This window comes from Chrysemys picta, chromosome 4, assembly GCF_011386835.1.
Source record: "Chrysemys picta bellii isolate R12L10 chromosome 4, ASM1138683v2, whole genome shotgun sequence".
Taxonomy (NCBI): domain Eukaryota; kingdom Metazoa; phylum Chordata; order Testudines; family Emydidae; genus Chrysemys; species Chrysemys picta.
The window spans coordinates 130,869,344-130,881,379 of NC_088794.1; the positions used below are offsets into that span (position 1 = coordinate 130,869,344).

General features: G+C 38.6%; 1 protein-coding gene across 2 annotated transcripts in view; it reads right to left on the bottom strand.

Annotated features, from left to right (window-relative positions):
- Window positions 1-4,612: 4,612 nt before the first annotated feature.
- Window positions 4,613-12,036, bottom strand: part of SETD3 (SET domain containing 3, actin N3(tau)-histidine methyltransferase) — a 67,537-nt gene continuing 60,113 nt past the window's right edge. For both annotated transcript variants that reach the window (XM_065595661.1, XM_005305843.5), the window contains exons 11-13: window positions 11,262-11,347; window positions 8,384-8,544; window positions 4,613-7,116 (exon numbers count right to left, since the gene is read on the bottom strand). In XM_065595661.1, the coding sequence (XP_065451733.1) occupies window positions 6,670-7,116; window positions 8,384-8,544; window positions 11,262-11,347 (694 nt within the window). In that variant the 3' untranslated portion in view covers window positions 4,613-6,669. The remainder of the gene's footprint in view (window positions 7,117-8,383; window positions 8,545-11,261; window positions 11,348-12,036) is intronic.

The window sequence follows — 12,036 nt, forward strand, 5'->3', positions numbered from 1 at the left end:
TGCAAGGCACTATGGCTTTCTTATAGATATTCAAGTTATTCTCAAGAAGCTCTTGCAGCTTATATGAGGTTGAGTGTATGTGTTTGTTTCAGCACTGCAGATTCAGTTTTAAAGTACATTATTCATACATTTGGACTACAAGCGTGTATACAAGATTTATTAGCAATGAAATTAGTAATCTTGGCTGAGTAGACAGCAGTCCTAAAAATGGTGAAAAGCAGTCCTAAAAATGGTAAACCGACTGGGAATAATACTAGGAAAAATGAATTTGATTGAACACCATGTCATGCACAGATTGCTGGATTTGGGAACACCTGCATATTTACAAAAATGTAAATTTATTTGACATTGAGGAGATGTGGTCATTGCTATAATCAGTTTTCATTGTACAGAGATGTCAGTGAACAGCTGAATGTCCGCATCAAACAGGTTTTATAAAAACAGTATCTCTAAAATTATTACATTCAGTTGAAAAGACTGGATGGATAAGCACAGTTAATGTGATACGAATCCTGTTAACTTCTAGGTGACTGTTTTAAACGTGGACTGGCTGGATTGGTAGTGAGTGATATGGCCGTTTGAGGGCATATGCAGAATGAATCAGTGGCCTCAGTGTGGATTCCAAACAACATCACAGAAGAGGCACAAAGGCTGGTTGGCAGCCTCTACAGAGGCAACAAGGAATTCATGGGGATTAAACTACTCTCATCGCTGCAGAATGCAGGAACGATGCAGAAGCTTGCTCTGTCCATGCTGTTCCTGTTTGGAGGATGAATGACTTCAGTGTCCAGGACTGTCAAGCTGACGACTATTATTAAAAAGAGTAAATATGAAATTCAGTTACCTAATTATTCTTCTGCTTTCTAATTCTGTGCATAAATTATGGGATTCAAGCCGGAGATCAACAGACAAGATTTTGACCCCATCCTCATGCAGATTTTGAAACACCCTTTTAAGAGCCATAGAGTAATCTCATATCTCACTCTGCAAAGGGCTACTGAAATGTTTCAGTTATAAAGGCACTCAGCCAAATCAAGCACAGGTGGGCTAGTCTACACTATCAAATTTTACTATGTTTGAACATAGCTGTAACTAAACTAGTTAACTGAGAATGGTGATCATGACTGCACAGACAGTATATATGAGGAAAAGTTGAGTTACTTTGGTCTGCACAATGACCACAACGTTCTGATAAGCATCATGACACCCACTGGTAACATTTTGTAGCAAAATGCCAGCCTGTACCATTTTCACTTGCCTAGAGCATGGGAGTCCCTGGATCAATTCCATCAAAAGAGGGTTCCCATGTGGCAGTGCAATATGCTACAGCTACTCAGTTGAGAAACTTCATAACTTTAGATCGAACAAATTCTTCTGTTCTTCCAGTCCTAACTTGAGGGTTTATTATTTTAAAACAAGACTAATTGAGTTCAAATAACTTATCAGTGAATTCAGAGGTCTCCTGACATCCAACAATTTATTGAAACCATTCCAGAGAACAGTCACCACTGCATTCACTGCTTAAATTGACTAGTACGCAACTGGCCACTTGTTATTTTCCTCCTTTTATCAAGGGGCCCTCCCTACTTTCCTTCTTCTACGTCTAATGTTCAACACAGATATCTGGCCATGAAGAACCGGGCACGTTGCAACTTAGATTTTACTGTCTAAGGTACTGATATGGCTCCCATCACTGTTAGTATCTGAACACCTCACAAGCGCTAATGAATGTATCCTCACAAAACACCTGTGAGGCACAGAAATTCTATTATTCCCACTTTACAGACTGGGAACTGAGGCACAGAGAGACTGACTTGCCCAAGAGGCTAAATTACTGACTTAATCTGTCGTCATAAGTCAAATTTTCTTTGGTTTCTGGTGGTTCAAGTACTGCACGTTCCTTTTTTGCATATTTCCGGAATAATGCTGACAAAAAACTTTGTATCAATTTGGTTTCTTTTGTAAAGGGTCAGTGACTCATGTTTCATATTGCTCCACAATTTACTAAAAATAATTTAGTCCATAAATATGGTTTAATCTCTTGGTATTTTGAAAACAGACAAGTTGTTAATGGCAAAAAATATGCAACACTGAGGCTCCATCGATGCTGCAGCTCTGATTTGCAGCTTGTGCAGAGATACCCACTCTAGCTATACTATACAGGGCCGGCTCCAGGCACCAGCTTAACAAGCAGGTGCTTGGGGCGGCCAAGGGAGAGGGGCGGCACCTGCGGCAATTCGGGGGCGGCAGGTCCCTCACTCCCTCTAGGAGCGAAGGACCTGCCGCTGAACTGCTGCCACCGATCGCGGGTTTTATTCCCCTCCCCCCCCCCCCCAATTGCCGCCGGCGATCGTGGCTTTTTTTTTTTTTTGCTTGGGGCAGCAGAAATGCTGGAGCCGGCCCTGATACTATAGCTAGCTCACCAAAACTTGCAGTGAGGCTGCAGCAACATGGTCTTCAGCGCAGACTGCCCAACAAGTACATTTTTGAGGGGAGCAGGGGGGCGAAGGGGCAGTGTCAGGTGAGTTAGTGCATCTAAAGGCTGGTCTAAACTGGGAATTTAGATCAGCATAGCTACATTTCTCAGGGGTGTGAAAAATCCACCCCCTACCAAGAGAGACAGCTATGCTGAACTAACTCCCAGTGAAACAGGGCTAAGTCAATGTAATGATTCTTCCATTGACCTACCTACTGTTTCTCGGGGAGGTGGACAGAAACAGGAGAACCCCTCCCATGGGCATGGTAGTGTCTAGGCTGTAGCAGTTTAAGTGTAGACATACTGTAAGACAGGAGTTACATTCCACTGGGGATTCAGTGTGCCATGTACATGCCAAATTTAAGTTTGTTAACCAAACTGTAAGAGCCTAGTTAAGTTTGCAAAAATATTTACAAATGATCCAGGTACATATATGGACTCATTACTGTAACATCTCAAAACTTCATTAATACATGCAAAATATATTTAGCAAGAGGTTATTAAAAACACCCACTCAGACTGTGATAAATCCCTTATACCATGGATATGGAACTTCTTTGGTAGCAAGAAGGCAGGTCTTCTTTCCAGTTGTTTCTCTTTAAACAGTAGTTTTACCAATGCATGTAAAAATTCATTTTCAATTAAGGTTTGAGTTCCTCAGTCCTTCTCCAGGAGCCCTAGAACAATCAGTAAGTCTCTTCTCATTCAAAAGCCCCACAGAAGACACCACCTCTAGAGAAAAAACGGGAGCCTTTATTGTTTTTTTTCCAGTCATTCAGTTTCTCAAATTTGTTTTGCATCTTGGCTTGTGAAAATCCTGAACATGGCCTCCAAGGTGATGAAGGCAGCAGCAGACTATTGAGGGACCTTTACTATCCATGAATCCACATTGTTCCTGTGCTCTACTGAAAGTGGTCTACTCACAGTAGAACAACATAGGAATGTACACTGTGTATTAGAAACTTTCAACTGCTTCTTTATAGGGTCAATACCTGAAACCCGAATGCCCATATTTGAAATCCACATTAGGGTAATATCAGCTAAAAAAAAAAAAAAAAAAAAAAAAACTATTAAAAGGTTGGACTGTTTGCTATTTTAGAAGCATTTGGTTGAACACTATTTTTCCTGAACAGTGCTATTTGGAAACGCAATCTATGAGAAAGAATAGGATATATATATATTGGAGCTAGATTGATTTGTACAACATGAACCTCTACCAGTGTGCCTTAAGTACCTCAGTTGCAGCTCTCTGATCATTCCTCCCTAAGGGCTAAGCTACTTTAAACATGCAGCCCCTGCTGAGGTTAAGTATATTTTCTGTATAAGTGACCATTTTAGAAACGTATAGAGAGAAAGTAGCTAACTTTAGCCCAGTTCCTAAAACACCACTTGTATCCTTAATTTAGCCTGTAATTTTAGCTTAAGTCTCACCTGTAGTAAAGACATGGACATACTGTACAAAGCCAAATAATTTTGTACAAGTTACAGATTGTTAGGGAAACGACCCTCAGATGATAGGTTTTCATGCAGAATTCAAAGGAAATATTCTTATTTATTTCTTGGAAAACAGTCTGAGAAATCTGACTGATGTCTACTTACAAGACTACTACATATAGTTAACTAAACAGAAGTAAAATTTGGCATTTATCCTAGGATTAGTGTGAACAGCCATATAACCAAACATTAAGAAAGTTAACTTTAAAATGCTTTTGAAAGGTCTGTTTTCATGACAGATGGCTTTAAGGGCTTGTCAGTGCCAAAATAATTATCCCCTCCCCCTTCAATTTTCAAATGCTTAAGAAAGATTTTAGATTAATATTTCTTTGAGGCATCAGTTACATCTAATGAGTAGAAATGTAAACTACAAGATTAGACTATTCTGCAATATTATTGTATCCAACATGTTTTTCCTAGGTAACACAAACAGATCAAAAATAGGAAAAGGAGACTGCTTAATAGATCAACGTTTACCACGCTTCTCCGCATGATCACTCTTGATTTGACTAGTGCCCTCTGTGGAGTACTGAAATGTATACCTGTGATAAGTTTCCCTCCTTCTCTCACTATCAAGAGAAAGGCCATGTAAATATTAGGTAGGGTTAGGTTTTTTGTTTGTGTAATACGCTTACTAGCAAAGACATTGTAGAACTATGCTTTATTCAAGAAAACCCACACATTCCTGCCTGTGGTCATCACAGGTTTTGCTAAGCCATAGTTAACAGCAAATATTGGAACAAAATACAGTGCATCAGATTGAACCAAATCATTTAGATTTTGGATTACAGTGAAAATGTTTAGGGAGAGCTAGTTTCAGAATTTCATATCGCCTTCTACGATATATGTGCAATAAAATTGGCAGATGCAGGAATGAAAGAGTATTGTTTCTAATAAAAGCTGAAGAATTGTGACTTTTGTATGACATTTAAACTCTCAGGATGACAATGCATGCTGTTCTACCTACAAGCAGCATTTTAGTTACAAAAATATCGGTCCAGCCTCTAGTTACTTAGTAGGGAAACAATATCCCCAGTGTAATGGCAACATGCCATTCTCAGTGAAATATTTAGAAAAAACTATTTAACATTTTTTTTTTTTTTACATCTCATTGGATTCCAAAGTTGCTATGGCAATATGAAAGTCACTTCTTGACATGTGTATTGCACCAACGATTAATGCAAAAGCACATTTTTCAAGTTGTAATGTAAAAGAGAAGCAAAAATCTAAAATAAAAGACTGTAAATGTTAAAAGGCATTTTAATGCAACCAATCTTGGATAAACAAGTTGCTACATTCATTAAAGTTTAAGCAGTCACCCAAGCTTGCCCAATCTTTCTATTATTTTGAACTTTTCAAGATAAAATAGTCTAAAAGGGAAAGTCCTTAAAACTGAGCTCAGAATTAAGCTGTTTATTATTCACTCCTCCTAAACTGGGAAATATTTTTTTAAAAAAAGCTTTGACACTATCCTCACTTCAGTATTGCACTGAGCTGCAATTGCTTTCAGACAGAATTCACAATGTATATGAGAGGGGTGACCAATACTGCGGGATAGCAGACATAACTAGCATTGTGGAGGTAACCCAACGTGCATCAGACCGCTACACAATTTAAATGGTAAAGTATGCACCAGGGTTGATTTTGGTCTTCCCCAAACCAAAAATACTCCTGCTTACCTTTTCCTTCAGGAAAAGGGAATCAAATATATTTCAGCCAATAGATGAAGTTTAAATAAGATTAGCTAATAGCTGTCACATTCAGTGTTACATCCAATACTACATAAAAATGAAAAAGTAGAAGACAGGAGTATTACTCATGTTTTCGTTTTAATAATGGTTTTAGCCAAAAGTGTAGCTTTGAAAATCTCTAGCTAATTGTGAAAATGTGAAGAAGCTGGGAAGCAACCTCACTTTGAACCACACAGTTTAAAGCTGTGGCTTGGCCTATCTGCTTTCTCCATTACCTTGCCAACATTTAAATAAGAAGGTACCATTTTAAAATAAAAGTCAGCCTTTAAAATTAGGTGGATGATGTACTGTAGTAGCCTAACTTTGATTCAAGGAGAAAGATGAAATGTTTTTATACAGTAAACAAAACACAAAAGTAAACTGAAATCCTTAGAAATCACTGTAAGTGTATAATATTTAGGATTCTCATCAACATTTAAAACTAGTGAAAATAAGATTGCCACCTTACCTTTTTTGGACTGGTGTACCTGGTTTTAAACAGGTTTTCCTCCAGTCTCCCAAGTTTCTGATCCTCTTATTCAGTTTTCTGCTGTACTGCTCTCCTACTTCCATGCTGAATACCGAGTCAGTCCTGCCTTCTGCTTTTCTTGGCAGGAGGCAGAGCAAGATTTTAATTTCAGTAGTCAGAGTGACAGAACAACAAAAGCACAGCAGATAGAGCTTAATTCTTTCCCAAGAAGAAAATACATTTGTCCCACAAAGGTCTGCAAAATCTTGCAAAGGCACCTTTTTCCCCCCGTTTTTGCCTGAAAGCAAGATGGCAATCTTAATTGAAAAGGGATGATAAAATTTTTAAATAACTTAAAAAATCATTTTTATATAAAGCAGCAAAAACATTTTCCTCTGCAGAAAGAGAAATGTTAACAAAGAAACACACCAATGTAAATGCACTGTTCATAAACTTCTGCTAATTTTAATTTCACAATGAAGTCAAACTTTATTTTATGACTATTCTTTAACCTCATCAGTACTGTCTGAAGAAGATTCTTTGGCATCTTCAGTGTCTTTGTTGCTTTCCTCTTGATTTAGATTTTCATTTTCTGATTTGGTCCCATTAAGTAGAGTTTTTTCACCATTTACAAACCCATTCTCTGTGACTTCTGCATCAATAGCTTCATCAATCTTTAAGTCCCCTTGTTCCTCTGCTTCTTCCTCTAGGTTTCTCAAGACAATTGGGAGTCTAGAGTCTGCCACAGTGTTCTCTAGCAAGGCAATATTGCTCTCTTCATATTTAGGAAGTAGGGCTCCTTCTACCATTTGTCTACTATAGTACTCTCTGTTAGCAGCTGCACTCTTCACTGCTTTCTCCAAAATCTCTTTTTCACCTAAACGCAATTTGATAGCCATTGTCGCATGGAAGGTAAGGTCATGGGTCTCCAAAAAGGATTTATCATCCTGGAGGAAAAGAATGGAAGATTGTTAATAAAATCCATCCAACTTTTGTCCTGCAATAACAAAGGCTCCAGATCTTGTAAGCTGATCCACACAGGCAGATTTTTATGCCTCTATGGAGCCCTACTGAAGTCCATGGGAATCCATAAAGGAGCACAGGTCCCCCAACATGGATTAGCTTTCAGAAGCTCAAGTCAATAAGTTTTAAGGATAGCTGTAGTGAAAGCAAATAAAAAGTGATACACTTTCTAGATGTGTTCGTCTAGTACAGGAGTGGGCAAACTTTTTGGTCCAAGGGCCACATCTGGGTGAGGAAATTGTATGCAGGGACATGAACGCAGGGCTGAGGCAGGGAGTTGGGGTGTGTGAGTGAGTGCGGAGGGGGCTCAGGGCAAGGGGTTGGGGTGCAGGAGAGGTGCAGCAAGGGGTTAAGGGCTCAAGGCAGGGGGTTGGGATGCAGGAGGGAGCTGGGGTGCGGGCTCCGGCCCAGTGCCACTAACCTCAAGTGGCTCCGGGATGGCAGCAGCGTGCAGGGGGGCTAAAATAGGCTCCCTGCCAGCCCTGGCCCCGCGCCGCTCCCAGAAGTGGCAAGCATGTCAGGCAGTGGCTCCTGAGGGTGGTGGTGGTGGGCAGGTGGCTCCGCCGCATGCTGTCCTCACCTGTGGGTACCACCCCTGAAGCTCCCATTGGCTGCGATTCCCAGCCAATGGGAGCTACAGGGGGCGCTGCATGCAGGCGAGGGCAGTGCATGGCACCCTCTGTCCCCCCTCTCCCGCAGTGGCCACAGGGACGTGGTGCTAGCTGCTTCCGGGAGTGGCGCGGGGCCAGGGCAGGCAGGGAGCCTGCCTTAGCCCCGCTGAGCCATGTGGCTGGCAATCCCGCGGGCCAGATTGAAAGCCCAGATCAAGCCCACGGGGCGTAATTTGCCCTCCCCTAGTCTAGTAGATAATTTAGAAAATATAAAAACACACCAAGTTAAAACTGATTCCACATTTTACTAGTGGAAAAACAAGGCGCAACAATTTACAGAATCATTAAAACAATTTAACAGATTGCCAAAATCTTACATACTTTTTTCCCTTTGGCTATTCCAAATAAATTGTAATTTGAAAAACAAGTGAAAAATGAATGGTCACATAGTGAAGATAAACTCAATTAAAGTAAGATTTTTTGGGGGGGGGAGGGGCAAGGAAATGAAGTTTTGTTTTGCTAGAATTACCATGCAAAAACCTCAATATTGTATAGAATTACAGGTTCTTGGCAGCTTTACCTCTACAGTGGTTTTGTAGGTTTTCAAAAGAAGGGATGCTCTGGCTTCAAGGAACGTCCAAAGTTTAACCTCATTGTCCCAGCTAACTGGAAACTCAGAGTTGCCCAGAGTGAAGATTTTGTCAATTGCGTGCTCTCCTATTAAGTGTTCTTTCAGCTCTTCTGTAATAATTATGAAGAACAATATGTTAAAAACAATCTCACTGTTCACTATGATAGTTGACAAAACTTAGAAAGCTTCATTTTCAATAACATCATTTTATATTGCTTGAGAAAAAAAATCTTCTCCCCTTAAAAGAAATGATCCAACAATCTGGCTATTTCTAGTACTCCCCTCAAGGTAGCATCTGGAAATCTTGAGGTTAGCAAAAAAAGGAACCTTCAGCTCCATTCTTAAATAACGTTGTGAACATTTTGGCTTAAAATACACATCATAACTCTTACGTTGTATGCCAATTACAGCTACAACGTCACATATAATCCTTGATGGTGATAAACAGAACAAGGGGGTGATATTTTAGAGTTGGGTGTACTTATATAATATCTCCCTGAAATGTTTATTTTCTTGGATAAATAGCAATAGAGTTCTTTTTCTACTGTTAAAGGCTATTTCTTTCAGTAAAAAAAACTGAATACTGTTGGTCAAAAGACATCCATCAAATCTGCCTCATAGAGAAAATGTCAAGTGGTTTGTGACAGCATTACACAAATTTCATTAATTTTAACCGTTTAATTACCAAAACTCTCTCCTGCAAAGCAGTATATCACAAACTTCAAATTAAACATTACAAAAGTTGGTATTAGCATTTTATACAATAGACTTCAGTGACGTATGCAAGTTTCATTTGTTGATGAAAGAGTTACTAAGGCAAGGGACTTCTCACCAACGGATCAATGATTCATGTCATACTGCTCCTCACTGAACTGTTTAAATACAGACAATAATTGCAGTTTTCATGCTGAGTGTCTAGGACACATACTGCAATTGCACACCAGTACATTTCATGATAATATAGCAAATGCACTTTAGGTATATTTCCTAGAAGAGAAAATTCACCAATCCCTTCCACATCCCTCAAGAATTATGCTTATTATGTAATCATTATGATATCTCTTTGAAATCAAAAGTTCAGTCCCAAAGTCCACATTAGTTTAGAATTCTAAATGAAGCACAAACATATATACCAATAGTATCCCACTTTCAGCATATGAAGCAACAGCTCTTCATAGATTAGAATGTACACACACGCGAACCACCTCTGCGATCTTTCTCCATAAAGCCATATATATCAAAACAATTTATAGTCCCAAAATATATAACACAAAACTTGCAGTCTTTGGCAATATAAACTAGTCAAAAATCTCATGTGTCATGAGAACACAGGTAATAATGCAGACGTATATGTATAGTTTATGAAGTATCAGTTTAACTGTACAAAGGTTAACACCTCTGACATATCAGAAATCCTGCAATCCATTCCTACAACCCTCAAAATATTATAAGACCATTATATGATAAAGTGACATGAAATGAAAAAGGCCTTCACCCAACTATGAACTAGTAAATAGATATATTTGGTGGGAGCCATATAAATAATTCACTATCCATGAAACTAATGCAATTGATAATGGGACAAAGCTATCTAATTTGCATACTTTTTAATTTCACAAGAGGGGCTGTTGGAGTATGGGGAAGGTAGAGGATGAGTTAGGGATGTGGTGACACAAATCACTTTATTTAATACCACAGAGCCCCTTTTATCAATATCCCCTAAAAAAAATAAAGGTTTCTTTTAAAAAAAATCCAATGAGACAGGAACACAAGGTTGTGAAGTTATTAATACATTTAATGCATGTCTTCTTAGTTGAACAAAAGTAAATAAAATACAACATAGTATATACATAAAACTTAACATGTCTCTAGTGTACCTACTGGCATCTAGGTACATAGCAACTTAAAGCTGCAGAGCAACCCTACTGTATGTGGTTACTCTCCCTGCTGTGAAACAAATGGTTCTTACCTATGACCTCCAAAACCAGGTTTTTGGATTATTTTCATAAATGCAAGTGCAACAGCATATGCAAGATTAGGTACATAATTGTGCCTAATTAGCAAACAGTTGTGATTGTATCCACCAATGAAGTTATTACATGCACAAATTAGGTGCACAGTTAATAACGGTGCATACATTTTTCCTGGTGCCACTGCACACAAGCATATTTGAAAGTTAGGTTCTGATCGTTTACTTCACAAGACAAGTTGATTATAGATTATGAATAACCAAAAATGTTGATTTAAATGTGCAAACTGCCAACTCTGAGGAGTGTCTTGGATTTCTGCTATAGTGCAGTATTTTCCAGTTCCATTCCCAGAAGAATCTGGTGGTAAAGGCTGACTGAAATGCTGTCACTATAAGCATGCAGCAAACTTTTGGACTCATATGACCTTGCATTGTGGGCCATTTTTTAGCCTATGAATAAATAAGACTGGAGAGCAAAAGTAATCTATTGCAAATCACAAGTGGGAAAAAAGGCAGTGATGATGTACTATATGGTATCCTTCAAAATTAGAACATTCACCACACCTGCTGCTTGGAGGAGAAAGTCCCCCAAAATTCTCAAGCTGTCAGCACACTCTTAATACCACATGACCCAAGAACGTGGACTGATGCAATTTTACATACTTTTAGAAAACTCAATGTCCACTAATGATCTATTAATTTAAGAATGATGCAGAAGAGGACCGTGTTCTCAATCCCTTTTCAATTTTCCCCTTAAAACATTCATTTTAAAGTTTTCTAGTTTTGTTTCATATGAACATCTCTTATCTTCTCACTTTAAAAAACCTCCATCAATAAGAATATTTGTGAATGTTTTACCTTCACTCATACAAAACACTCGAAGGAAAGCCAGAAGCTGAGCAGAGATTGGAGGCTCAGTGGAGTGCAAGGCAAAAACACTGGAGCTGACAAAAAAAATGAATGCAAATTAGACTCTGGTAGCTTCAACATGAAACCTTTAATGTATACTCAGATGCCACATTATAAGATTCTGAAAAAATATGAGGTCACACCAATTTCTGAGTCTGAACTGAAGAAACTTCTCCAACCTGTCCCAGAAAAAGAACAATCACTTCTCCAATCGACAGGCAATTTTACACTTAAAATGACTTTTTATATGGTTTTAATAATAAATTCATGCTTGATTTTAGTAGCCAGATGAGTAATATATATAAGAATAATCTCAGCTTAAGTGCTGATTTCAAAATGTTAACAGCAGTATTATGATTAATGACTGATATTGAAGCCATCAATTATTGACATATTCAACAACAGAAGGGTCCGGATAATAGTTTCCATTAGGATGGTTCCTTTCCCCTTGAAAAAACAATGTTTCATGATTGCTGCCCACCATACTATAGCCTGAACTAACAGCAGTTTCTTCTAAGGAAAAATAGTTGAAACCACTATAGATAACAAATTGAGCATTGCAGGACATTTTGAGAAGGGATAGGGAAGAAATGAAAGCCACGTATTGGTTCACATTTAACTCTTTCACTATTTTTACCCAAGCACTTACTAAAGAAAATCTAATTCTTCCTTGTATACACTCCAAACTAGATTATTTAGATCTGAGTAGTGCACTAAACTTCAT